Here is a 27,658-nt window from a genome sequence, read left to right as displayed (position 1 = left end):
GAAGTGGAGGTACCAGAGAAGTTCTGGAACGATGATTATAAAGATTATTTAGCGAAGTATACTTGGTTCACCGCGAGAAGAAAAGAAAAGGCGGTCCTAGGCTTACACAAGCTAAGACAGAGAGAATGGCTCAAGCTATGAGCTCCGATGTAGCATGACCGCCGTCGGAGCCTTGTCTGCATATCATCAATAACCTTTTTAGCTATTCTGTGTCTCGCTAGCACGAAGCATCGAGTCTCATTGAAAATTGACGCAGTTGGAATGTGTTATTTCTGGAACCCTAGAATGGAAAAAACCCAACGCAATCTATAAAATTACAATGCAAACCAAGTACAGCAGAAGACACCAGACACAGGAAATCCTACTAAACGCCGCGCCCTATGCTACATTCTGAACCTTATACTCATGGTGGCTCTAGATAGATACTCTCAGCAAGCGCCCGTACTCGTCGTCGTATTGTAATACATTTCGATCTTCGATATCTTGAGAATATTGTCCATGCTCGGTGGTCCGGCGGACCACTTAGGATCGCCGTTGCTGCAAGATCAATCGCGTTAGCGCATGGTTCTACGACGTCAAACAAGCATCGCAGAGCAAAGCAGACACGCAATGTTAAGCGTGGGGGGTTTCCTTGCCTCCAGTTGTTCCATAGCCATGCGCCCGCCGTACTCGGCACATTTCCCGTCAAGTCCGCCTGCTTGACACCGTCCAGATAGAAGTCCGTACGATCCGGCAGCCAATCCAAGCGATACTCGTGCATCTCTGACGTAAGATCCACAGGAGAGGCGAGTGCAACAGTCGTCTGGTCAGCGGTCGGACTGGCCTCTTGGTTCGTGTAGTGAACGCCTTCATACGCGCCACCTGTGATGACCTCGATGTCGGCTTCCTGACTATCGCTCTTGTAAAAGAATGCGCCCGAAACGGTCCCGGAGACGCTGCTGATTTGCATCATTGTGCGCACGCTGCCGTAGAGGATGTTCTTCTCCGCGGTGGAGATCTCGGCGCCGAGGATGGGAGAGGCGGTTTGCCCTCCTGGTACCTTGAGCTGCAATGTGCCATCTTCGACCGCTACATTTTCGATGGTGTAGGTTTGGGTGTATGGGATGGAGGGGATGTGGTCGGTGCTGACATCTAGAGTGTCGGTTGGTAAGGCGGTGAGGTTGGAAAAGTCGACGGTTAGGATATGGGTGAAGCTGCCGGAGCCATCGATTGTCCAGAGACAACCTTCTTTCGTGGCTGGTGACGAACTGCCTGCTGGGCCGGTCGGTGGGGGTAGAGGGGATACCTGGGGTAAAGAGGATGCTTGGGGTTGCGGAGACGTGGGTGAGCCGCAGGTTCCGAAGGTTGATTGGCAGCCGCTGCCACAGTAGGCGTCTGTATTTCCACAGTATCCAGCCGCAGAGCAACAAGCACCTCCGTATGAATCATTTGGGTTGCAGGTGTAGCCGTTGCTGCCTCCACAGGTGTTATCTGGTGTCAATGTGCGTTTGTGCTTGCTGGCATCATCGTGATTTGGGTAAGGTATCGCAGATACTGCTGAAATCAGCAAAAGAAAGTCGATGGACATATACATGATGATATTGCTTAACGAGTGATGAGTGTTGCTGAAACAGAAGAAGTCGTACGGCGCCCGTACATTTATACTTGAGATGCAGATCTTAAAATAACGTACAGGAATAGGTGTGGTTGCATGCGTTCAGGCACAGTACAGACTGCGCAAGCTTTGGGCAGCGTGACCTACGTGAGGAATGAAAAGGAGGGCCTCTGCCCCCTGGATCAACGGCACAGAAGTCTGCCTTCCTAAGCAGCAGGAAGGCCAATAACTAAAGTCTGAGGGTTGGGGGGCGAACTTGAAGTCGGATTGATTGATGCTTGTTCCTGTAGTCGCCGCGGCCCCTTTGTAGCGCCAACCCACTGGTTTTCAACAGCGCTTCTCAGTATAACGGCTTTGCTCGCTCTACTCGGGAAATATTATTCAGAGGGTCCGCGCTTGGTTGCCGATTTCTCGCTGTACCCAAACCACCGACGGCCTTTCTGATGTAGGAGGTAATGATTTTGAAAATCTCCTGTCAAGTCAAGTTTCAGTCCATTCAGAATGTTGATAAGGGATTCAAGATTAGTGTTTCATGTTTCAGTAATTTCAGAAGTTTGATAAGGGATTCGATCATTCGATGTGTTCACCTTGGTGTAAGACAGAATTCAGGATTGCGGCGATGAATCTGCACGCTTGGATAACTGGACTGGGGAATTGCAGTCGTCAGGTCGGGATCGACTATGGGTGCGTCGGCCGTCTCATGCATTAGAGGAGGAAGTGAACAGAAGGGTCGGATGGATCACGGAAGAGGCTGGTGACGCGTCTGAGATAATTTTAGCATGAAGGATGATACGACCATTTCTCACTTCGCATCCAAACCGAGGCTGCCATCATGAGAAAAAACGTCTGATGGAGTGCGAATTCCAAATTCTGCTACAGGTCTCAACCTCCAGATTGGCGATGCTGGTGGAAATATATAATGGGCGCGATGAGTAAGAACATCTCGCGCTGCTCCACGCCATCCGATATAAGCATTATTCATTAACTGCAGTGCCGCCAAACACTTATTCCCATTTCTTACAAGTTGCGAAGTACGTTCTTAATGAATAAACAAAAGCACAATTTCCACAAGAGTCCGAACAGCCGCGGAGGAGACGTCTTCGCTTTCTCTTCTTACTTGAGGGCGCCCCCCCTGGAGGTGCGAAAAGAAATCTTCACTCAGGCCAAAGTTTCGCCTGTGAAATTCTCCACGGTCCTTCACCACAGAAGAAACTACAACAAAGTTGGAGTCGATTGGATTGTGTAGAAAGAAGCATTCGAAGTATGCCCGCGGAAATGCCCCTGCATGTTTCACTTATTTATGACTCAATGTAACAGCAAAAGTGCATCTTGAAGACATGGCTAGGTATGTGTATATTGGTCTTGGAGCTGTTCCAGTTCTGGATCAGAGTAATATTAGATAGCGCCGTGCCTAGTCGCCATGATAGCTTCATGTCGTCGGAATTAGCGAACAGGTTGCGGGAGATGCTCACTCCGAGGGGAAAAGAGATTTGTCGAGGCGTTGGAAAGCTAGCATATGCTCGTCATAAGAAATCTTCGCCTTCAAGCGATGGCCTTTCCCGTAACTACCTCTGGCGAGGAACTTCGCATGTTCCTTAGCGAATTTGTTTTGCGAGGGATCCTTCCTCTCCGCTCCTAGTTCCACCAACGTCTTCGCCACTTGATCATGCCCTTCAAGGATTGCGTTCAGCAATGGATTGAATTCTTCGTCAGTGCCGTCGACATCAACGCCGCCCCCAACGAGTAAGCGTATGATTGACTCGTGACCATTCCGTGCAGCACAGCGGAGCGCCATATGGCCGCTCGCCTCTAGACCCAAGTTTGCCCCTTTCTCTATCAAGAACTGGACCATGTCCACATGCCCACAGCTTGCGGCCACGGCGATTGGAGTGGGCCGGCAGGCATCGATGTCGGCACCATGATCGATCAGCACTTGTGCAACTTTGACAAAGCCTCTCCAGGCGGCTTGGTGCAACAGCGTTCCGTGCCTGCCTTCTACCTGGCTTGCGCCTCCGGCTAGCAGTAATTGCACAATTCTATAGTGGCCTCCGGCAACCGCTCTTTGTATCGGCGGGTCTCTATTCCCTAGACCTGCATGAATGTTGGTCTCAAGGTCAAGCATCCACTGAGCAATGATCTCATGGCCATGTTCTGAAACAGTCAAGAGTATCAGTTCTTGCAACCGTGGTCGTCTTGCGGTTTCGATTCGGTCTAGTAGGAAGCGCACTATACTTGCATGACCCATTTGCGCAGCGTCACAAGCAGCGAATTGGAAAATCCTGTGTGAATCTTCGAATTCGTATTTCGAATTCGAGAGCAGCCGAACGATATCCTCATGGCCTGCCGTTGATGCGGCTCGTAGAGCGGTCACGATATTTTCGTAAGCGGAAGAGTAGCGAGACGTAGAACTGGCGGGTACCAAGGACGTCATGGCGTCGGCTTCGTTCTCGAGAAGCAATAAGACAGAATCCATATGGCCTCCACTAGCCGCGGCTTGTAAGGGTGTTCCGAAGTAATCGCTTGTGGCATTTGTGTCACTGCCCTCTTCAATCATAGATTGGACTCTTGCAAGTCTTCCGGTATATGCCGCTGCTGCCAAAACGTTTTGTGACCCTTGTCCCGTCATAACATTATTTGTCAAACCGTCGTTCAGGTGTTCGATCACCAAAGAGCAGCCCATGGTTTTTGTGGCTGCACAGCACAGTGCGTGGATGTGCTTCCTCCAAACCAGTCCCGAGGACTCATCTTCCTCCTCTTCCATGAGTGCATCCGTAGTATTCCGAATTTCGGCTGTGAACGCATTGTTCTTTGCTGCATCGGCTAGACTTCTCGACTCCAAATATTTTGATACGATGGGGATACCTATAGGATCGATGTTTCGGTATCGTCTTTCTTGAATGAGGTGAGTGGCAAAGATGGCTCGCAGAGCTTCACAGTCGATCAACTCTGGGACGCAGATCAGTTTTTAGATGTTCCAGTGTGGTGGATCAGCTACCTACTGCTAACCAGTCTCAGTCGAAATGCGCGGTGAAGGCCCACTGTAACGACAGCATGCCGCAGGATCTCCTGCAGGAGCTCAGGGGGCAGGTCAACGAGCTTCATGGCTGTGATTGAGGAAGAGGATTGCCACGAGGGAGGTTCATGGCTGGGATATGAGTGGTAAGTCAAGAGATTGGAAAGAAATTGTGTGAGTTGTGGCCACGCCCTTCGCTTATGAGCGTAGCGAATAGTGGGGCCACGAATAGTGTGTTGCTGAGTGACCCCCTCGTCTGCTTTGTGGGGTTGCCAAGAAATATTGCCTCGATTCTAGCTCAAATCTACTCATAGCGTGGTCTATAGGTGACACCTTTTCATAGAGCAAAGTTTGAGAAGCTTCAAAATGTCATCCGAGCCGCAATTACTTCTTTCTATCAAAACTTGCCAACCGAAAGAAGATTCTCGACCAGAAATTTGAGTGGACAGCCTTTGAAGAGTTCAGGGCAAAACGGAACGAGTTTTGTCACGATCAAAATATTGCGAGAGCAGAAAGATGGACTGTGCGGATTATCATAGTCAGCAGTGTTGTTGTGACCGCGGCCTTCACGTTGGGTGTCGGCATCCCGTTCATCTTGCTCGTCCCCAAATACGTAAAGAGTCTCGCCAAGCTGCGAGAAAATGAAGAACAGAAGGAGAGAGATCAGATGAAGAAAGAGTTCCCAGAAATAGCGCAGGCCCCTTTGGAAGGTATGGCAAGACCTTGCTGTGGGACAAGAAGGTCAAGATTTGGACGGTCATGAGAAGCGTATGGACAGCTTTAAGCTGGAGAGGTCTGATTGGCAGAGCCCGAGCTCCCACGAGCAACAAGGCGCTATCACTCCCTCAAAATCAGACCCTGCTCCCTTATCGACGCCTGAGAAGAAATGACCCGAAGACAAAGAGACTAAACGGGTGGAAGGATTGACGTTCTGGTTATCAAAATTGAAACATAAGATGTCGACCCGTCGTACGTCGTACTAGTAACAAGCGAAAGAATTCTCCTTCTCCTTCCAATGACAGACACTCTGACGAAGGCGATAATGATAAAGGGTCAAATGGCAGCCTGATCATGGTGGCATGACGACCCTTCGGACTGGTCCTTCAACAGTTGAGTAGGATCGTTGGAAAGCCCCAATGTGGTACGGTAAATTTCAAACCTTTGTTCGTCATTGAGTATGGGGTGTTTCCAGGATCCCCATCTGATTGGCGTGATTGGAGAAGCTGGATTCAGGAGCCGCGGTGTTTGTTGAGTCTGCGAATGAACCAGGCCAAAGGGCGAGCATACCAGAATGGCCTTGTGCAGAAGTCGAAGTCCAGGCGAAGATTGACTCGTCATCTGACTATTTGACTATCTCGAGCTCATGTCTGAGAAATACTTTTCTCCCTTCGCCATATAGTAATGGCATGTTGACATCGAATATGCCGAGAAGGTAGAAGGCGATTGGCAATATGTTCCACTCTGCTTGTTTGTCGTCTAGAGACCCAGCTCATTTCAGTGGCCACGCTCGCTTTGTGCATATTTTCAGACACTGGACTCCAATACTGTCACGGCCGAAACATCTGTCGATATTTCTTTTTCATTCTAATGCAATTCCACTTGCAATCAAAGAAGATGACTTTGGAAGGGGCAGTAAGTTCCTGGAGAGTCCATACACGAGTAAACCATGTGCTCTGCGCGAAACTTCTCCTGATGTCCAAGGCTTGGATCCTTCGCACGTCGAAAAGATAGGCGTAGCGTTTCCCAGCTTCGACGTACCAACGGAACATCGAATTGATTGCTTCGAAAAAGCTCAGCGCTGCTCTTCTTGTCGATGCAACAAGTATCGATACAGACCCAGTCGAACCCTCGCGATTCCGCAAGTGAGCAACAACCTCTAATCTTCACGAAACCTGGCCATGCTTGCTCCTTACCATCCTCGAAATCCTGGAGGTTTACCTCTTTCTCCCCCATCTGTGCGACGAAATTGCATATTTAGGGACTTTGCTACCGAAGAACTCTTCGGATCGTCGTGCGTAAAAGACGCGTGTTGTGCAAGCTGAGCATTTGATAAACAGGTCCGATGATGCGGCGTTGTTGTCGTTGCGGCGCTTGGGCGGTCTTGACGTCTTGGTATAGCAGGGTCAAACCGAGAGCGCAACGACCAAGGCTGATAGTACAGTAATGCTGTTGTGTAGACGGCGTAACCCGGAGGCCGTCGAAACCTGCTTTCAGCCTCACTTCATCCTAGGTGGGGTACGGCAGTGCTAGCACCGACGAGGAAGGTGGTTGTCCTTGTATCTACTACCGTCCGAACACACGAAGTCCTTTCCCTCGTAATGGAAATCATACGAGCAGAAAATGCTGTTAGGAGGAGCAGTACCTCATTGCAGATGTGCAATTCCAGGCCTACCCAGTTACTCGGGCTTTTCCTTGAAACGCAATCTCCTAAATGAGCGTAGCGAATAGTGGGGCCGTGATTACTGCGTAGCGAAAACAAAAAACAAGATATAAAGAACCGGTAGCAAGGATCAGTCCGTGTGGGTAGAAGAGGATGTAGATTCTATGGAGGAAGGATCCGAAGGATCTTAAGGATCCAGCCAAGCAAGCTATACTTCTTATGGCTAGCAAGAAAGACCCCGCAGGAAGCACCTTTATGAATTGCAAATTAAATAAGAATGCTTGGCAAAGCTGATTTAGCTCCGCCTCCGACTTTTTGTTAGCGCCATTCATAGAAAATTGTAGAGAACGTACTTGCCACTCTTATATCAGTCTACTTCATATTTTTAAAGCTTCTATATAGCCTAAATACGAATACGGTGGTGTTGTAATGCCTCGGAATACCGTTAATTCTCGTTAGACGGCCAAGACGGCCATCAATGATCAGGTACCCTCTGGATCTCGTCGTCGCCCTTTCTCTAAGCGGGTCTCTTTCGCGGATAAGTAAGGCGATGCTGTTGCTATCACAGCCTAGCAGAAGAAGGAATAAGAGAAAATTCGAATTGCTTAGGTAAAGATTAAAGCTATAGTTGATAGAGTAGTCTTGAAGGAGTAGAAAGAGGCTACTGCTCTGGAACGATTAGGTTAAAGAGAAGGTTATAGAGAAGGTGGAGGATTTTAATTGATATTACGTAGTATTTTATTATAACTACTCTATTATCTCCATAATCAAATACTTCAAATCTCGTTTAAATGCCTTAATTTCGCCGTCAAATATATAGCCTGCAGTGCTCTACTTGAAATGCTTCACCGCAAATCTATCACAGTCACTAACATCGATTGTATACTTTAGAAATCCTTTAAAATCGTTCTCTATTACACGTCTAAGTCAGAGGCAAAACATCAGAAAAAAGCGTATATACCCACTAGCTTCGATATCACGAATATCTAATTGAGATAGTAGACGACAGTGGCTATTGCAAGAGTGGCAAGTACGTTCTCTACAATTTTCTATGAATGACGCTAACAAAAAGTCGGAGGCGGAGCTGAATCAGCTTTGCCAAGCATTCTTATTTAATTTGCAATTCATAACTTCCGACTGATACTAGTAAACCAACTTCTAATTAACACTATCAATTAGACATATTCTGTGCAAGCAACAGATGTGTGGGAAAGCGGTCATACGCTTTCAAGCCTACAACTAGTATAAGTTACTGTTTAGTGACGGACTACTAGTGATCACCTTTTGGTCTAGTCGTAACGGTTAGCAAAACCCCTCCTGCTTCTGGGCAACAGCCGTGTATCCGTCCACCCGTTGATACACAATCTCTACCTGGAGCCCTTCGAGGATTGCCAATTTGTCGTTGGACAAACCCCAGCGCATCAGGCAATTTTACATGCGACCAATACCTGCACGGAATTGGCAGCGACCGGCGTCGATAACAGGATGCATCTCCTACAATTACCAGAGAAGCTTCTGATGCAGGTACTCGGCTACCTAACAGATTACAAAGATCAGCTTTGTCGCATAGCCCTTGTATCGTGTCGATTGAGTGCCTTGGTCCGCATCGTGTTGCCACGGGACATCCACTTCAAATTGTCCACTGGCGACTTCGCGCGCTGCCAAATGTTCATGAGAGCGTGTGCTGAGTGGCCTGAGATTGCGGAGTACACCCACAAGACCATGCCTTATGCTGTGGCATGAAAGAAACGGTCAATACCTGTGAGACTCTCAACAGTCTTCTCGCCAGGCTCAAGGCCTTACGCTAGTTGGAGGTCTCCCTGCGCCCACCTCCAGATACGTTTGGGTGGAGTCTACCAGCCCTTTACCAGAATCCATTCCCTGAAATGCGCAGCCTCGAGCTTGATCTTCCCACCATATCGGCTTCTGAGATCTTTCATTTCCTGAAACTCCCCAGTGTTCAGGAATTTGAACGTTGATGGAGTCCGCGAGGTCCGCGATCCCGAGATCACAGATAATGTGGATTCTCCCATGTGGGCGTCCAGTGTTGATCAAATCGATATCTGCTGGACTCCTGTAGACCCGCGAGACATGGATTCGATGCTCTCCTGTCCTCGACGACTCACATCTTTACATTGTGTCATGCCGAGACGGTTTCGGCAGCCTTTCAATAACAGAAACAAGCACGAGATGATGGACACATTCTCACCGCGGTCCGCGACACTCATGCTCCGTCCCGTCCAAGAGACATTCGTCAATCTTGCGCTTATTGTTGATGGCGTTGGGTGGCCCCGCCATGACGGCTCAAACCCAGACCTCACAAGTTGCAGGGCACTCCGATGGGGTCTCGTGTCAAGCTCTTTCTTCCTTGAGTCGGCAAAGCCAAGCGAGGACCGTAGTGGGGTCTGGGCTCTCATGCCAAGAAACATTGAGGAAATCATAGTACGTTAGATCTTGGGGCTCTTATCTTAACCTTACTAATTCGGAAGTGCAGATTGAATTCAGTTCGAAAGGTGGCCTTTCCCACTTCGCCGATCGCCTCCATACACCCAACTTCGGTAACCCGTGGTACAATGAGACAATGTTTTCAGACGGCTCCTGGCTCGTGGAGATTGCCGCGCAAAAAACAGAGCATTATCCGAATCTCGAATCTATCGTCATGTCGGACCTGGACATTGTGAAAGGGACTGTTTCAAAGCTTAGATGTAGAAGCCTGCCATGGGAATATCCGACTGACCTGTTGAATATATTCAGGGCCAGCGGCATTTCGTTGACAGGTCATCTCAGAGTACCGAAGCTTTGGAATGAAACATAAGAGGAAGCAGAGATGCCAAGGTAGATCAAGATGGACCTTGTTGTCTAGCGAGTAAGGTCCGGTTTACTACCCTTATGATTTGCCAGTCTTGCTGGGGCGGCTATAGTGGTACTTCGTACTTTGGGTTTGCGCGCTAATCTCAGGCTCGGATGTTAACAGCAGATACGCGACATGTTTCACAAAGTAACAGCCTCGACGTAATTGCGTCGCTGCGTCAGCCTCATCTTCGTTGTTGTCCATACGAAAAGTCTATGTATACGCGAAGTGATTCCTCTCCACGTGCCGAAAATAACTTATGCATCTCGCCAGATCCTGCATCCTCATTTACCTTGGCATATTTCATGCTGCAACATCCTCAGGATGCAAAAATTGTTCATAGAGCGATGCTGGCTGTTCCTGAGTCTATTGAGCTTAGCATGTGCGAGACCTCAGTATAGAGCGCGTACGTTTCCTCATCCGTCTACCTGTAACCAACCACTGACGTTCATTGCAGCCCTGGAAGATGTTCAAACAGGACCTTACCATATATACAACTGCGGCACCCGCACTCCATCAGTCTCCGTTCTTATCAACACCCTTATTGCTACACTCCAACCGGTCCTCGACGATGTTTCCCGACCTTTTTCCAGCCCCGCGTATACCACTTTCTTCAAAAATATTGCTTTCGCTCCGATTGTGTACGACCTCCTCTCAAACATCACGACAGGCGCGCCCACCTCTCCCGGACCCCACGCTCTAAAAGATGCCCCCCCTGAACTCTTTGGAGCACCAATCACCCCCCAATTTGTATGTGTCACAGCTTACGAACAACTTACCTGGTCGTTAGAACCTGGGGGGCAGGGAGGGAGACAGTTGGACGCATATACAGCTTGTCACCAAAGCCCAGTACATGCATTCGCTACCGTTGGCACAAGGTTTCTCAAAAATTACATTGTACTGTGTCCCGCTTTCTGGACGTACGCCGCCATTCCCTCGTCGTCAAAGTCTACTTGCTTACCTGTGGACCCGCATTTCAATCGCTTCAGAGACGGTGGCGGGCGCCTAGTCCAATTCCAGCTCTGGGTAATATTGCATGAGCTAGCGCATGCTTACATCTATGCCAGGAGCGGGCTTGTAACAGATGTTTCGACTGCTAACAACTGCATGTGGTTGGCTGCCAGCAGTGCTGTGAACAACGCGCAGAACTTTGTGTTTTATGCTGCCAGTGAGTTGGTTCCATGAGTTCGGCTTGATTCCCTTCTATAGCTCATCAGTATGATTTCACATGTTTTTGGCCCTGCTGATGAACGTGTGGCAGACATTCGGTTAGGATGCACAGATTTTCCACGGGTGGCTAGGCCGTCGTTCGGTAGCGTTGAATTACTGGAGATCGATGCAAACACGACATTGAGTGGTGGTTCGGAACCCCAAAATATGTCTATGTACGGAGGCCAGTCCATTGGTAACAACTCGACACGGACTAATATGGATCTACCGAATATCGTCGCCCCGGCGCCATATGGCCAACCTAGCATGTGACAACAATAGAAAGCACTTCCTACATCAACGTCCCATGTCTGAGGGATCTTTCCACCACCGCTATCTTTGTGGCTACTGTTTTCATCCTCGTCGCGCGTAGTGTTTAAATATCGCATTGCCTTTTTCGAAACAGCACGAACCATGCGCGCGTACATCTCATTTCGCGCGTGTCGCGTCCATCGTCGGCATCCCGTCACCCTACTAACTTAGTACATGATCCCTGCTTCTTTTCAATTGTAGAATTCTACACCATCTTGCAACCTCTGTCATCCATCTTTTCCTGTCAAGTATAATACTACGCCGAAGTCAACGAGGTCATTCCGTGTTCCATCCTCACCTTCCCCCTGATTCACACCGTGTCCCACCATACCTATGCTCTTACAACCAGCTTGCCAGTTTTAACTTCACAGATGCTTTTTCTTCCGCTCAAGTAAGAGACCTTGACGAGTCGAGAACCTCCAGGCATAGCGACTACAGTGACAATGCTTCTCGCCACCTTAGCCCTTCAGTATGATGGCTGACCCTTCAGAGAAACACGGCAGTCGGAAGCAATACTGCAATTCAGTAGTGGCTTGCCGCCGCTAGGGATGTTGTACTTGTTTCATTGACTACCTTTATTGAAACATAGGTTGTACGCTTTCAAGTGTTAGTGCAAGGCTCGTACGTGGCATCCTACTATTGTCAGTAATCTCAGAGAAGCCCGCGCTGTCGCAGTGTCTCATACCGCAATTGCAACCGCTATGTGCGATTTCCAACATTCACTGCGCCAATAAGAGAGCCCCGAGCGCATCATGGCGACTAGCTACGATCAAGCGTACAGATGTGAACAATCAACATTCGACTTTTCACGATTGCCTTGCTCTCGGCCTTGGTGCTGGAGTTGTCATGCACATCTTTTGCTAATGTAGGTTCCCATCGCCACCATAGCACGTCATGATCATGGAAACTGTTATTTTTATCAACTACGCTCGTCTTGTACTCCGTTGCCACATCCAGCGCACTTGTATTGCCTTCCGCCGGCAAGATTGGCGAATTGTCGCTCGCCTCCGCCAAACGCTGCCTCGCAGCTCCTGCAAACACCATCCACACTCACCTCTTATCGAATCGCTTTGGGAATACCCATATCCCAACCCCCGTCTCCGACGCAGCAACAACAGGATTGATCTGTCACTTCGGCTGCAGGCCCGTGGATGGCGGCTGAATCATCTCCCCAGAAACAGCACCAGGACAAGATATCCTGAAAGCGGCCTACGATATTATCAACTGTGGTGACCCTCAAGTGCGACAAGTCTGGACAAAAACGGAAGCCTGGTCTATGTTTCCTGCGGTATATATCTGGACTTCAGTTGGAGATTCCCTTTTCGTCCGGTCGTTTTCCCGAAAATGGGGATCACCGCGGGCGAGTCGATGACATTTTCGGATTGTGTACTATCGTAAATGCGGCGCATAAGTACCAGGAGGAGGGGTGGAATAGTGTCGGCCGCGGTGAGTTTGGCATCATAGTCACAAGGACCCGACCGATGGTAGCTTATAGTGTATAAGACCCGGCTTGGTGATGTGTGAGATTGGTAATCTGTCTACTACGAAGCCGTTGGTACTTATGAGGTCAGCCAAGGCTTGTGCAATGCTCCTGTCAAGAATTCATACCATGTGCCAAGCAAGCATACTAGGCGGTCTCGGGTATTTGATATTTCTTACCCGCGACGAGGACGCATATTGTAAGTAAGATTCGTCAAGTCAGCATCTAGCTACGTTATCCTTGTATCCACGTGCGTACAAGACTTGGCATTTTTATTAAGTCAAGCGATCTAACTAAGTAAGCATAGTCCTTGCCAAGATTCCTGGGTTTCTATCATTGTCAACCTTGCGACGGCGACAGCCACCCACCGCCAGCTCATGATGCTGGCGTACAAGCTTCAATGTTGGCGAGGGTTAAAGAAGACTTGTGCCTATGATCCCGGAGTTCTAGGAGGGTCAAGTATGACCTGGCGAAAGCTCTTGACGGAGGACTAGAGTGTCTTGGCATCAAACCGCAAAGACACCCGAGTCCTCAAGCTCCGATGCTATCCACGCACAGAGGCACATCTCTTTAAGTCGATACGTCGTAGTGGAAGTTATCTATCTTCGAAGCCACCAGCGTATCGGTTTGCACGATGGTGACATTGTAAAGCGGCAGGTGGAAGGTGCTCGGAAGAATAGCATGGATCATTGGCACAGTAGTAGACTGGGTTTGGAGGCGGTGTAAATGTGAATGATGCGAGCGCGATCTCTTGACCATCGTTGGCTTGGATCTCAGAGGCTCCAAGACTTGTAAGACTTCGCGACGACGATGGAAGGTGTGCCATTTGTCAATGTCTCAGTCACGGAAGTCAGCACGGCGTTTGGTGGGGATTGGTTGGCGACGCCGCCAACCTTTACGCCGGGTGTAGATGGTCCGGCGAGAACGAAGGCGTTGAAGGTCAGACTTTTGTAGGTGTCGATGGGGCTCTCGAGTACTGGTGTAGCGTCGAGATCATCATACTGTTCATGATTCAGCTCTTGGCTTGGATAATCGACTTCTAGGCGGAAATACGGAGCGGGCTCATTTATTGAGGCAGAGTACGCACTGTGGCATTTCGCACAACGACCGTGCTAGAGACTTGGCTGGCTAATAAGAGACAATGGAACAGCTAAAAGCCTTGAAATGTCACTGTAACTGCTGAGCGATTAGAGAGTGGAGAGATGTCTTTGACGGACCATGAAGGAAAAAATTGTTTGGGAAAGCGAAGTAATTTTATAGGTGTGTCTCCTTTGATATACTGGCCTTGGCGATTGGTTTCATGGACGTGGCGAGTGTGGATATGGCTGATGTTGTGATTAGGGTTTGCTCGGTCTCGAGTTGCTCGATCTAGGTCTTGGAGACGTGTGCTCTATTATCGGGCCGACCCTACGGATCCCATACTGAGACCTATCACAGCTAATTTAGCCTGGTGGCGACTCTAAACTATGTTTGCTAACCTGGTTGCATGATGGGCCATGCCGGACAAATCCGAAGCTCCCTATACTGTATCGAAGTTTAGCGTCCTCATGGCGGGAAAATGATGTACCTGGCGCGTTAGTGGCTTTCTCGCACGGCAAACCATTCGAAATGCCGTAGAGGATGATGATATTCTCGTTCTCTATGGTTCATAGACTTGTCTATCATTCGGAAGGAATCGATTCAGCAATGTTTCCGTCACGGTTTAGATGGGGTAGTTTTTCTTTCCGCTGTAAAATCCTTCTTTCCCTCCACGGACCCATCAGCTGCGGGACATTATCAGTGCATCTATATTCACATAAATAGTTACGCCGGCTTGATATATTTGTATTTTGATTACGTTAGGAGAAAAGGGATCTGAGGTCTGTGTAGCCCCAAATGGTCACTCCACGTGCAAGAGGCTCGTCCGGCGTTTTCTCAAAACCCTTTGTGTCCACTCGCCCCAAGCCATAAAAACCCATCGATCTTGCTAAAGTGAGCCGAAAAGTGGAACTAAGATCTAACTTTGCCACTGAATAAAGAAGTCTTTCTTTTCGAAAATCGTCGAGGCACGCCTTCTTTCTTCGGAGGTACACCTCCAAATCTTGACACACCCCTATATCCGAGTTAGTCGTCTGAAACCTTTGGACACGAAGGGTGTTACTACGGAACGGGCTTCGAGGCTGGATTGGACAAAAGGCACTTCCCGGACACTGCAGAATTCCCACGCGTGTCCTTTGATAACGCACTCCACGAGTCGGAAACGGATAGGCATACACATGAATGAACTTGAGATTCAATCAGGGCAGAAGCCTGTGTGTGTAGAATAGATCTCCCGAGAAGATAGAAGCTCTTGTGTATAAGTGATCGCTTTATAGGTAGCAACATAATCATCACGTAAAACAATTTCGGAGTGAGTCCAAATTCGGAAGCTGCATTCTTGGGGTGCCACCGACCAGAGTTTCCATTCAGCCGGTCTTGGGGGGATGGTCTCAATAGCCTGTGAAGAAAAGAAGCTGTGTTTACAGAGAAAGGGGTGTGCCGCTCTGCAGTAAGCGTAAAGTCAGCTTATCTATAAGTTTCCATGACGCACTTGTACATACGGCAGCTGCTTCGTAGATCGACAGGTCATTTGGTACAGCTGCTGGTTGATTGTAACTGATCTGGGCATTTACAAGTGGCCCAGTGCCGCTGTAAAAAAACTACTTTCTTTGTCGTCATCACTCCAACCCAGTTTATTGCAGCTGCACCGTGCCATCATCTCACACAAGCTGACGATTGCAGAACGGGAAGAATCGCATTCATACTGCTACCGTTATCAACATCGCTATGGAGACGCCGTTTTTTTAAAAAAAAAAATTAAATTAAAAAAAAAAAAAAATTTTTTAAAAAGTTTTTTTAAAAAAGGGGGGGGAAAAAAAATTTTTTTTTTTTTTGGGTTTTTTTTGGGGTTTGGGGGGGGGGGGATATTCATACGCGTGCAGTAGTATTCGTGTTCAATCAAATGTTCCCGGCAGCAAGAAACTTACCCGACTGACTAATGATCTTGTCATATCAGGCTGGCTGTTATACTATGAAGGAGTAAGGTAGTGCTCCTTGTGGTACAGGCCAAGCATAATAGGGTGAGAGGCTGAATTGCCACAGGTGAATTCATGGATAAGTCGATCTACAGATACAGCTGGCTGACTGGCGAATGGCCTTGGTCGATTAGGAAATCAGCTGAAAGTAAGGTTTAACCAGAGCAGTGCCTCAGATATGTCTCCGTTTCGTTACGTTGCTGACTGACTAAGCAGGTCTGATTACTAATGATAAACTCGTAACCTTCCACTTGCCTCAGTCTCTTTCTTCGCCGGCTACTCTAAGCCCCTTCGGGTTAGTCCCTTTGCTTACTACGGAACCTCCAGGTAGCACGTCTTCCACACATCAAAGTAAAGGGAGAAGTTATCAAGAGAACCAGTCTTGTTCCCCCTACGATGTTCGTCGCATCTTGAATCAATTACTATAGCTGTCCTAAGGAGCGGGTCAACCACTGCATTCAGCTTAGCGATGAAATTAGCGGTCTGAGACATTCTTTGTTTCCTTTATACATTCCTCACGTTTCAGTTCCCTTTCTTATGCATCTTCGTGCGTAGATGCCTTCTAGTCCAAACCGCATGCGTGCGACGTTGAATGGGTACCAAATTGTTACATTGTTGAAGGGTATAGATTTCGCTTGCACCAGCTTCTTCCATGCTGTGCGAGCTTCAGCTTCAGAGTCCATTCGTATGTTTCACAAGATATTCAAGTCAACGCATTTTTGAAAATGGAGTCGACAACAACACCAGCTGCAGACAGTAAGCAGTCCCCTGGCAATGGAGCTCTGATCAGACCGCCAAATGATTCTGAAAATGTTTTCCAACCAGCCAACGAGTCATTCCCACCTGCAAATACAGGCATCATGGATACTAGCGGCGAGGAAGCTACCACCGAACCACAGAGAGATACTCAAGAAAAGTTACAGCTAGCCAATGAGTCCTCCCCGGTTAGCTCCAGCATCTCGATTGGTTCGCGGACTTCCACTCTTGAATACAGCCAAGAGCCGTTCGATCAGTATCAAGTTCATGTCAAAGAGTTGTGCCATGTACTCTGGCCTGCCGAGTCTCGAGTAGCAACTCCTGAAAGTCGTGTGGGCGGCGTCGCAAAAACTCTTTTTTTCGAAGCTGTGCGGCTTAAGAAGTTGCGCCGCTTTCTCTCTCCCTCTCCCGAAACCGACAAGGAATACATCATTGAGCGCTTGGCTGGCGGCACTTATAACCGAATAGTTGGGATAACAGTCAAAGACACTGGGACCGTTGAACCAAAAAATCTCGTTCTGAGGGTTCCACGGCCACAGATGGCGGAATTTGGGTACATTGAGCGTGAAGTTGCTATTCTGCGCTACGTCCGCCAGAATACTACCCTTCCAGTAGCAGATGTCATCAGCTTTGATGCGACGGCCAACAACCCTCTCGAGAGTGGTTACGTCGTACAAAGCCGGCTGCCAGGAGTTTCACTACATGCAATTTGGGATGAGCTCACTCATGAGCAACGCTGTACAGTTGCGCAAGAAGTCGGGAAAATCATACTTGCGTTACAAGATGTCGATAACTCTACGCCTGGTGTTGTTGAGGCCTCTCCAGCGGATGACGGAGCCCAGAACTTCAGTGTCCGCCCATTCGACATCAAGTCCCCTTATGACGTCGACTGGAAGACAAAGATCCCGGACCATATCCCTGATGAAGAGACTGAACCCGCAACTCAGACCCCTTTAAATTGGTTCGGAACCCAATTTGGGCGTTGGTTGGCCCACGAGTTGCTCGATAACCCCGCACAAATACTCTATTGGGACTACCAGTATCAATTCGTGCAAGTGACTAAACAAATGGATTCGATTGGTATCTTGGGCGATGGGCAGAATTGCCTATGTCATTTTGATCTTGCAGCCCGCAATGTCATGGTACAAGTTCTGCCAAACGGCGCACTTACCGTCTCGGGTATGGTCGACTGGGACAGCGCCGCCTTTGCTCCCAAATTTGTCTCCTGCGCTCCGCCTTCGTGGCTCTGGACCGATCAAAAGTACTACGATGCAGAGGAAAGCGAGACGAGCAGTACACCATCCACCCCAGAACAACAGGAGCTCAAAGAGGTTTTCGATGACGTCGTGGGGTTTGATTGGACCTGGCTTGCTTATAGACCCGAGTACCGGCTGGCGAGGGAGCTTTTCCACTTTGCTCAGCACGGTCTTCCAGACAGCGAAGCCGCCAAAAAAGCTAAAAGGTTCTTGAAAGAGTGGGCAGCACTATATGAGTCAATGATGAATCCCAAGAAGGATGATGCGAGCAGCAAGGCATCTTCTAGGACCAATGAAATTCAAAAAGACGAGACTGCGGATGGAGTTGGGCAGGACGGGGCGTTCGAGTGACTGCTTAAGATTGGGTGACGCAATGTGACCATCTAGGGTGCCTCGATGTAAACGTAATTCGTTGCATTTCGTTCAGCCGTTCCTATTCCTTTTTGTATTTGCCGAATGCAACTCACTGCAAACGAGACCCTGCTGCGAACAGTATACCGGTTCTTCAAAGAGGTTCCTTTCATCTAGTGAAGAGATAGAACAAAGCCAACGCCCCTTTTCCCGGCTTCAAATACAAGCGCTACCTCATCATCATGGATGCCATGTCCCAGGCGCCTCTCAAACCAATGATCCCACCCAGCAGCTTGTACTCTTATATACATAGACCGATTCAGCAGCCCTAGTGACATAATGCCTCAACCTCCAGGTACCGGGACGACGCACCACTGTCCCGGTAGAACTTTGCCCATGTATGTCAGGATGGGCCGCTGTTGTGTTGTCCATGGGCGTTGCCGTACCCACCAGCGACAATGCCCGGAACCCGACTGTAAAGGCTGGATCCACCTGAAACGGGATCCTTGTGTTAAATGCGTCAATCGCGCTGAGGTGAGCCTTGTTGTTGTTGCATAGTTGTTTATACACAAATAGGCTGATATGTGAGCTATAGGCAGAAAGGAAGGAAGCCAATGCGGCCGCGGATGAAGTGAAAGCAAGACGAACACGAGAATTGGAAGATCAACGTGCACAAGCCTCGCGTACGAAAGGAAGGAACCCTCTCAAGGCAGGAAGAAAGTAGTGTAAATGTATGGTTTGATCGGCTCCCTTACGTTTTGAATTATCTGTAAGTCTCTTATTTGCAAGTCTGACCCTTTCTGCCCTAAAGAATTTTATCAAGATATCGCACGCATTAGCATCACCTCGCTGGTGTTCCGGTCAAGGTTCTATATACCCACCATCTATTGGTTTCGAGTTGGTCAGTCTCAGGATTGTTGTATAACTGGCTATGTGTCTGGGAATAATACCAAAATTGCTGCTGGTATCCGGCAGAGTCGCGAAGTGGTCAAGGCTTTCTCAAATTCATGGCTTTGGCATCAATACTCTGTTAGAAATGAAGAAAACAAGTTAGCATGGCTCAAGCCCAAGATGTTTCTCCAGAACTCTTTCCCGGAAATATCTAGAGGTAGATACGTTGTACTTGTCATTCGCTGTGCGAGTAGAATCGTTTCTTACTCAATATCGGCTTTAGTCTATGATTCTTCGACTAACATAGGGCCAGAATCGCTCCTCACAGCTCGCAGAGCAGCGGTAGCACAACGTAACATAGAATGCCGGTAATCATCCTTTTGGCTTTCGCACTCGCTTTCTTTTTCTGCTTACGCAAAGCCTAGGGAGACTGAGGAATGATATTAACATACTTGATAAGGTACACCATCGACGTACTGATTGCATGTTGATGATGAGCTTTGGCTGGGACAATGAATATCCGCCGCCCAGAAGAAACATCACAGTGGCATCCACAGCATCTGCGGTGAGGACTTATTACACAAATTCCCAAGATACCACATCGAAAGAGATAGTTAGTCAATGACTTAATGAGTGAAGTGGCGGTGGCTGTATCAGGATTAGCGATAGCTTTACATGAAAAACGAAGGTTCACAGTGCCCCTAACGTTGTGAGAGATCAAAATCTTGTGTTGAAAAGCCCAAACGTCAACAACAATGTGTCGAAGTCAACAACTCAATCTCGAACGAACTACACTCAACACATCACCAACTCTCTTCCAAATATAAAGGCCCCGTTCTTCATCTTCTTTCTCCATTCTTCTTTCCATACTCGCCTCTGCTTCCGTAAGGTTTGATTAATATCCTTCAACCAACGCTTCGAGTCTGAACACAACGCTCAACAGCTCGTGATAATGGCTCTACCGGCAACTGAGAAATTTTTCACCATACGACGCAGTTCGAGGCTTCGGCAGAGATTGATATCATCTTCACGGCATGTTGCACCAACAAATGCGTCCTTATCCATTACATCAACACCCACAGCAGGTGGTATCCTACTCAAACTACCGCCCGAAATTCGTGACATGATCTACGCTCTCCTCTTCTCTGCCGGCGATCTTTCACTACTGCGCACCTGCCGGGGGATCAATACGGAAGCGCAGTCCATGTTCTACCGAGCAGGCATATTCCGCCAAGAAGCTGGCTACTCTGCGGTAAATCGACTTTACGACACATCGTCACAGTTGCTGGCTCAGAACTTTGAGCTTCGATGCAATCTAGACTATTACGTAGAATTTACTACTATCGAACCCGTTCTTAACTTCAGGCCTGCGTCGTATTTCGTTCATCGTGGCATCTACCGAAACAAGTTGCTCATCAAATTGAACTTCGGCATAGTGTCTTCCTTATCAGAGATCAAGAGCAATATCACGAAGGTCCTTGAGCGGCCGAAAAGCTTTGTCGGGTTCCGGGTTCTGGTGGTCGAGTTGATGCCGCGGCTTATGATTTACGCCAACGAGGGCAGGATCAGGCTGTTCGTGAAAAACATACTGGAACCAATTCTGGGTCCCGCAGTTGAACATTATGGGGACAATGGTCCATATATCAAATTCCGTCCCTGGAGTGCTGTGGGCCGTCAACATCATATCTTGGAGCCTGTGTCGATAACGTACGATGTACTGAACAGGCAGAGATTTTACACGCGCTTTCATGAAGTGGACCGTCCGGCTGATGAAAGCGAGGAGGAACATGGGGGCGGGGAAGAAATTGGTCAAGGAGAAGCAGTGAGTGGCGAGAAGATGGGAGTAGGTACGAATTAATTAAACAGAGAAGGGAGCGCCGGTGAAAGGATTGAAACAGAGGAAACAGAGGAAACGAGGGGCGAAGACTATGGGAACGAGTACAAAGAGCGTGACAAAGCGGAAGGGAGTGACAACCTAGCAGCTTGATTCACTAAAAGAGGCTATAGGACGTCGGCCTTGCAAAGACAGCGGACAAGAAGGGTGGAGCGATTTTGTAGTCATTATCCGAGTTGCTGATGGTAGCAGTGTCGGTAAGAACCCAATACTTGCTCCAATAGTTGGAAGGTCATAGCCCAATCTAGGCGATTGAGAATTGAATTTACTATGTGCTTTGCGAGATTGCGTATCTAACAAAGATCATCTAGTACATTATTCAGTCCACAACCTTGTTTCCTGAAATAATACGCACCTCGGAAGGAACATCCAAGTGCCGGACGACGACAGTTCCGAGTCAGACGACGACGGCCTAGAGCTGAAGAATGATTTAGGAGGTAGACTAGACGAAAGCTTCATGAACAACGTCTTCATTTCGTGGAGCCAGAAAAATGTTGCAATGGGCGGCAAGAGAATCACTCTGAGTCAACGTGATAAAGTAGATGGCATCGAAACATTTGATTTCCTCTACATGTACTAAGTGAGGAAGAATTTGCCACATGACCACATCAACGCATGGATAGATTATGATAAAGACAAATGGCCTTACTCTAGTGAGGGCTATGATCACGATGCTGCAGACAGAATCGGCGACCGGTATTACTTTATTTAAGAAAGCCGAGGAGTGCTCCACCTTCAAAACAGTCTCACTATTATACTCTCCACCGCTACCTCGTATCTCCTGGGGAACGCAACTATCCAGCGGACAAGAGAATGTATATGCAAGTTCGAGGGATACTTGATCTCGCCAATGGCGGAGAGGTCAAATGGTGTCAAGAGAGATTCACGAAGGCTCAAAGGATTTGACATGGGAAAGATGGAGATAGAAGAAGCCTTGCAGGTGGACCAAGTTCGGCTTGCTTGCGGATCACCTTTCCTTTCTGGCACCAACTCGAGTTTCTCGGCTGAGCTACAGAGGCTTGAAGAGGATGAGTTGTCTGGCACAGAGGACACTGAACTACTAGGTATCGAGATATACGAAGTGCCAAATATGGATAGAGTTGAATTACCAGATACTGAGACTGATGAACTCATGGAAAGGAACGGACTATCATGGATTGAAGCGTTGGTTGAAGAAGAGGATAGAATCCGCAGATAGCACATACTCTGCAGACACTACCGAGGAATCTCTTGAAGTATTAGCTTCAACATCGTCGATTTTACGCAGCTTTGTCTAAGGGGGACTGCAGGCTACCCGTAAATAAATGTTGGTTGCTTTGCCATAGCACTGCCCAAAGGTATGATAGATGAGAATCTCCAGCACCCAAGCACCTGGACGCAACGTGCGCCTAATAAGCTTCGGCGTCAACATTGCTTACTGCATTAAGTCTGTTCGCATGCATGACGCCGCCAAGCTCGCGTCCTTTAGCACATAACCCAACACCGGATGTGCAAGACGCTGAGCCAAATCACCTAACACCTATCAGCTATGTTACCGAAAGCCCCCATAGGAACCCACAAAAGACGATGGAGTTCAATCATTCACTTGCGTTTGAACTCCTCGCCAGAGTCCTGGCAATTTCAGCCTGACCTCGCAAATTCTGCGAATCTTCCCTTGCGGTCGCAATGGTCGCTTGGATGCTTTGCAAGCCTTCCGCATGGTTTCTCAATTGCTCTTGTGCCCTTTCGCCTTTGACTGTTTCACCTTGGCGGGTTTCTCTGCAGAAGTTTCAGTTAGGAGATTACTGATATTGTTAAAGCTTTCTTCGATCGGATGATTTGTTTTTCGTGTTGACACTACCATAGACGAATTGGATAATATCCTGCCATCCCATGCAGAAACCCTGATGCAATGCGTCCGTGCTTTCAATTCGGTTCGAACCTCGTTCGTGCAGGCCCGATATGTGGGTCACATGGTAGTGACGATCGTGGATTTTACATGACTCCTTGAGGCATTGTATTCGTTGGTAAATACCAATGTCGGTAACTCAACACTCGCTTACGCTAATACTCATTCGGCCTAGTTATTGATATATGAAGGCCGTTCCTGTACATAGGATTCTTCTTCCTTAGACATCATTAGGAATACCATAACTAGTGATAGGTCTCATAGCAGTAACTGCATACCGAGGTATTTACCAACAGTATTCGATCGTCGTGAAAAGAAGTTGGCAATAGATTGCCTTTAGATAGTAAGACGCGGATGTATTTGAGGTCTCGACGAAGATTGGATAATTTTTCCTGCAGAAGGTAGATGATCTCGAGTTTCACGAGACATAGCAAGGTCAGTAGAGCTTGCGGTGTTTGACTTTCTGCTCAACATTAGCCTTGATATCGGCATTCCTTGCCAATATCCGGACGTATTTGTTTCTGGCGGGTATCAACAACGCCTCCGGACTTGTCTGATACGACAGGTATATACTTGAATTCGACGCGCTCGCGATGACTGCGCACTTCTTCGAGCCTTGACCCTCTGGAGGGTTTGTTTAGCTGCTTTAGCTTCCGCCGAATTGGCGATAATCGTCCAATTCTGACTCTTCTCGTACTCTAGGATCTCAATTTCCTAACGGAACAGCCATTGAGATCGTACGTCTTAATACCATAGACAGAGGCATATTACATCAGCGTTGGTAACAATTAAATCCAGGTTCTCAAAAATTATCATGTGTGGACCCAGTTTCTTACGTAGTAAGTACCTGACACCCTCGTTTGTCACCACACGATTGATGTTCGCAACCAATAAGAGCTCGTGGCGACGAAAAAGGTATTCCTGTGCCTCCTACTCTGGTTATATTTAAATCGCGGTGACCTATTGGCTATTTAGTCACCCGTTCCAGGGACCGGCAAAAGGCTGTCTAACCCGCTAGGTCGGCAAAACAATTCCGGTCTAGAGGACTTGAGCACTGAGATCTATCCTGCCAGTGATAGAGAGATCAGTCAACTGGCTCTGCGCCTCTAACGTTTCGAGAGAAACTCGACGCGCCGAACGATGTTCGTCAAAGGCCATACAACCTACGACTTCTTCGTGGCAGTCAGAGAATGGTCATGAGCCAAAGGCTCGTCGAGCATTTGGTACAAATTGAGCTCTTCCCGGATGCTGAGGTCTTCAGAGCCAGAAACATCACATTCATTTCCCGTTGTAGGACTTTCTGACTTACCCTGGACACTGCGGTCTTCAAAGTCAGAGATGTGGGATCCTTCTCCGTTGCAGGACTATTTGACTCGTCATTAGTTTCAGCATGGGCTCTTGGCACTGACTGAGTCTATCTATGGATGGGGAGGGTCTAACGGTAGAATTAGCTGGGTTTCTAGCAGTGATCGGGCCTCTGATGGTTGTCGTTCTGCTACTTCCGCGCTTTGCGGAGGCTGATCTCGGGACAGTAGCTGGCTTGGTGAGTGCGCGAGAATCATGGACGAACGTGCAGGATTTGCGAGTTCTTTTCCAAGCGGACTTTGACTGTCGTCACGAGAGTTTGGTCTGTCGTCAGAGACATCCTCCACGGATAGAGTCGGAGTGAGAGGGTTCGTTTGCTCCGTGATGTCTCTGGCCTGTGGGTGGCTGCTGTCTTGCATATTGTGTCTCGGAGGGGAGGTATCGATGTTTATGGTTATGGGAGGTCTCTGTCGTGGCCAGCTAACCTGTTCATGTGGCAACAGCATGCTTTGATCCTCAATTTTTTTGAAACAAATGTTACAAACTCTGAAGGATGACGAAATGGAAAAGGGCTACATCTAAAGTTTATAAAGGGAGACCGCGCAACAAATGCGGATTTCGTTCGATTCAGTTGGACTGTCTTTACTTTTCGGTATTTGTACGTGGGACTTCACTGTTTACTTTCCGGAAATGCAGTGGACTAATCGATCTGGTTGTGCCCTCTCCCAGCATTTACATGACGTTTGAGCATAGATCTAAGACTTATAACTCTATGGAAGTCACAGCCAGCCCTTATTCAAAACATTTACGAAAATAAGAGATATGCACCTCCACATAACCTGGAATTCTGATATTTCAACAATGAGCGAATAAAAAGGTCTCTTTTTCGCCTCGGCCGCGCCGACTCGACTCGAGAAAGAAGGTCCTGTTCGATGAGTAGACATGAGGAGGCACAGTCGGCGTTTTTGGGACGATCGTGTATGAGTGTGACAGCCATGAAACGCTTGGCGTGGGGGCGTGAACATCAAACGCAAGTATGACTAACGGAAATGATTGGGAAATGGTTCGAGCTTAGAAGCCCTGGGTAGATTTTGCTGCCCCATGCCTGTTGTTCGTCGATGGCGCTCGCGTCTTGTCACTGCCCAAGTCGTCAACCCGCGCGATACGCAAAGAAATGGGCCCAAACACAGAGATCAAATAATAGACTGTTGCATCTGAGACGGGAAATCTTAGTCAACTACTGTTATGTGCATTGGGTGAAAATAGAATATCTTGATGTAGTGGGGACCATGAGAGAGAGAAGTCAGCAACTGCAAGTCAATCTGGCTCTAATCAGACAATCCCGCCTTCTCTTCTTGACTTACCTCAATTCTCGGGGGTATATCATGACCCTACGTGCGTGCTCTCAAACTAAGGTGACCTTGTTATTGAGGTACGACAGGTCCACGGATGGAATACCTTCATCCTCAGCAAAGAAACTGAGAACCCTATTTACAGTCCACTCGGGATTTTCATCTCCTACGTTCCCGTCAGCGCTGTCCCAGGAGTGACGGGTACCACAGTGCGGATCTCGAGTATCCTACCGAGCCAATGCCCAGCCTTCGGAACGATGTCGTAGCTGGGATTCTGCAAGATCGGGTCCCAGGTCTGCTCCAGCAACGCCACGGGTGCCAGGTCCGCTTCTCCTCCTAGTACTAGAGCCGGATTCTCTAATCGTTGGACGCCTAATGAATGTCGAATTGAAAAATACAGCGTCATCCTCGGCGGTATTGAAGTACTCAAGCCCAGACCGCAGATAGCCCGCCTTCGAGATCTCGCGCGTATATCTGTCTAAGTAGTCCTGCGAAATTACCGAGTTGCCAGAATATGACGCATGCCAGAAATACCAGGCTAGCATCTGCTTTTCCTGGCCTTGAGTGAAGTACTGTGCAGCATCAGGAACGGAGAAAAAGGCGAGCTGCCAGTTCTGGTACAGGCCGGTTACACCGAGCTCTGGAGAAAAAACCCTCTCGTAGCCAAAGCCTGGAAGAACATATTCGGTATAGGCAGCACGCTTTACCAGTGAGCGATACTTGGCATTAAGTGCAGCGGATTGGCCATTCCCCTTGTCGTGCGCCACGAGATAGGTCTAATTGATGATCAAGAAGTCGGGGACGCCTTTCAGATCTTCAGATGCGGTAGCGGAAGGGAAGTCGTGACTAGACGGTATCGTAGACTGCCCCATTCCTCGGATATCAACAGCGATGACGGTGTAATTCTGGGCAAGAATTGGCCCGATGGTACGCCACATAAGCTATCACTGCTAGATTAGCCGAACCATGGCCATCAACGAGGAGATCGAAAACTCTGGGGGAGCTTACCGAATGTTGTGGGTATCCATGCACCAGCAAGATTGGCGGACCAGTTCCAGCATAGCGGAAGTATATGTTGACGTCCGGCAAAGCCACTCTTTGATAGAATTAATCATCGAATGGTACCAAATCGGTGGCAGCAAGCTGCAGTATGATGGAGAGAAGCAGCAACTTGAATGGTGCCATTGTGATCACGTTTTTTACCGCAGAATTCTTGAAAGGCGAAAGGCAACTTTATATTACGATCAAGCAAAGGGGAGACTTGAGAACGAGTCGGTAGATCTAACGCACCAGCCGATGGCGTAGCTGAGAAGACGGCACTAGACTGTTAGTCAAGCTATGGTCAGCTGCTTACAATTTCGCCGAGAGACAATGAAGGAACAATCTCCCCAAAAGTCGATGAATTTGTATATGAGCATTTGGGATTGACTTTTTAACCTGCAGCTGCGCAGGATGCCGGAGCATTTTAGCGCAGACCTACTGCAACAACAGGCTTTGAGGCCACCACTAATTCATCCATCTTACCAAGGTCATGAAGACTCGATGCCGGTCCATCCTATTGGGAGGCCAAAGATTGTGAACCCTTTTAAGAAGATCCTTGACAGTAGAAGCCCGTTCTGAGAAGAGATCCGCGTCAAGCGTCTACCGAGTATCGAATGGTTGGATTTCCTCGAAGCTCCAAAAGCTTCAAAGGACATTGACCACACGCGCACGCTGTCGTGAGCGTTTGAGTCCGGACGAGCGGTGTATCAGCGCAAAGGCCTGCTTGCGACTGACAGTACTCGTAGGCGCTGGCGTCATCATTACTGAACAACCACCGGGGGGTTTGGTATTATGTTCTAACGAAAGTTGAACGCTACTCAATGAGACCTTCCTTTCTATGATTGTTGCCTCAGTCCCTCGAACGTGCCAAGGTGCTAAGCCCCTTCGGATTGATATGCCTACTTCACAGCCTTCGGTTGTTGCTGGGGGGTATTTAGTTCGTATTTGCGGTGCTTTTTATTTTCATTGGTGCCAAGGGTGCCTGAAGATTCCTTAGTAAGCAGAGAAGGCTAGCCCGAGCGGGCTTAGCTG

At 48.4% G+C, this 27,658-nt stretch overlaps 9 protein-coding genes across 9 annotated transcripts; 4 read left to right on the top strand and 5 right to left on the bottom strand.

Annotated features, from left to right (window-relative positions):
- Nucleotides 1-428: 428 nt before the first annotated feature.
- HO133_006170 (uncharacterized protein) lies at nucleotides 429-1,573 on the bottom strand (the record flags this gene model as incomplete). Its single annotated transcript, XM_037297070.1, has 2 exons — nucleotides 429-537; nucleotides 636-1,573. 2 exons carry the CDS (start codon nucleotides 1,571-1,573, stop codon nucleotides 429-431), a joined length of 1,047 nt encoding a protein of 348 aa, XP_037147644.1.
- Nucleotides 1,574-3,062: 1,489 nt separating this feature from the next.
- HO133_006169 (uncharacterized protein) lies at nucleotides 3,063-4,696 on the bottom strand (the record flags this gene model as incomplete). Its single annotated transcript, XM_037297069.1, has 2 exons — nucleotides 3,063-4,540; nucleotides 4,594-4,696. The coding sequence occupies 2 exons, from the start codon at nucleotides 4,694-4,696 to the stop codon at nucleotides 3,063-3,065; spliced, it is 1,581 nt and encodes a 526-aa protein (XP_037147643.1).
- A 50-nt stretch (nucleotides 4,697-4,746) lies between these two features.
- On the top strand, nucleotides 4,747-5,370 carry HO133_006168 (uncharacterized protein; the record flags this gene model as incomplete). Its single annotated transcript, XM_037297068.1, has 2 exons — nucleotides 4,747-4,781; nucleotides 4,986-5,370. 2 exons carry the CDS (start codon nucleotides 4,747-4,749, stop codon nucleotides 5,368-5,370), a joined length of 420 nt encoding a protein of 139 aa, XP_037147642.1.
- Nucleotides 5,371-9,129: 3,759 nt separating this feature from the next.
- On the top strand, nucleotides 9,130-11,320 carry HO133_006167 (uncharacterized protein; the record flags this gene model as incomplete). The annotated part of the gene is made up of 4 exons (XM_037297067.1): nucleotides 9,130-9,429; nucleotides 9,482-9,692; nucleotides 10,296-11,006; nucleotides 11,100-11,320. The coding sequence occupies 4 exons, from the start codon at nucleotides 9,130-9,132 to the stop codon at nucleotides 11,318-11,320; spliced, it is 1,443 nt and encodes a 480-aa protein (XP_037147641.1).
- Nucleotides 11,321-13,612: 2,292 nt separating this feature from the next.
- On the bottom strand, nucleotides 13,613-14,337 carry HO133_006166 (uncharacterized protein; the record flags this gene model as incomplete). Its single annotated transcript, XM_037297066.1, has 3 exons — nucleotides 13,613-13,840; nucleotides 14,246-14,267; nucleotides 14,318-14,337. 3 exons carry the CDS (start codon nucleotides 14,335-14,337, stop codon nucleotides 13,613-13,615), a joined length of 270 nt encoding a protein of 89 aa, XP_037147640.1.
- Nucleotides 14,338-16,617: 2,280 nt separating this feature from the next.
- On the top strand, nucleotides 16,618-18,255 carry HO133_006165 (uncharacterized protein; the record flags this gene model as incomplete). The annotated part of the gene is made up of 1 exon (XM_037297065.1): nucleotides 16,618-18,255. The coding sequence occupies one exon, from the start codon at nucleotides 16,618-16,620 to the stop codon at nucleotides 18,253-18,255; it is 1,638 nt and encodes a 545-aa protein (XP_037147639.1).
- A 1,843-nt stretch (nucleotides 18,256-20,098) lies between these two features.
- On the top strand, nucleotides 20,099-22,238 carry HO133_006164 (uncharacterized protein; the record flags this gene model as incomplete). Its single annotated transcript, XM_037297064.1, has 5 exons — nucleotides 20,099-20,993; nucleotides 21,154-21,271; nucleotides 21,404-21,613; nucleotides 21,725-21,736; nucleotides 21,785-22,238. The coding sequence occupies 5 exons, from the start codon at nucleotides 20,099-20,101 to the stop codon at nucleotides 22,236-22,238; spliced, it is 1,689 nt and encodes a 562-aa protein (XP_037147638.1).
- A 1,853-nt stretch (nucleotides 22,239-24,091) lies between these two features.
- Nucleotides 24,092-24,652, bottom strand: HO133_006163 (uncharacterized protein; the record flags this gene model as incomplete). The annotated part of the gene is made up of 2 exons (XM_037297063.1): nucleotides 24,092-24,228; nucleotides 24,499-24,652. 2 exons carry the CDS (start codon nucleotides 24,650-24,652, stop codon nucleotides 24,092-24,094), a joined length of 291 nt encoding a protein of 96 aa, XP_037147637.1.
- A 1,160-nt stretch (nucleotides 24,653-25,812) lies between these two features.
- HO133_006162 (uncharacterized protein) lies at nucleotides 25,813-26,770 on the bottom strand (the record flags this gene model as incomplete). Its single annotated transcript, XM_037297062.1, has 3 exons — nucleotides 25,813-26,361; nucleotides 26,389-26,490; nucleotides 26,711-26,770. The coding sequence occupies 3 exons, from the start codon at nucleotides 26,768-26,770 to the stop codon at nucleotides 25,813-25,815; spliced, it is 711 nt and encodes a 236-aa protein (XP_037147636.1).
- Nucleotides 26,771-27,658: the final 888 nt, after the last annotated feature.

The sequence above is a fragment of the Letharia lupina genome, assembly GCF_014066315.1.
Source record: "Letharia lupina isolate WasteWater1 chromosome Unknown contig_23, whole genome shotgun sequence".
NCBI classification, from domain to species: domain Eukaryota; kingdom Fungi; phylum Ascomycota; class Lecanoromycetes; order Lecanorales; family Parmeliaceae; genus Letharia; species Letharia lupina.
Note: the sequence above shows the minus strand (reverse complement) of the source record. Positions and strands in the feature narration are given on the sequence as shown.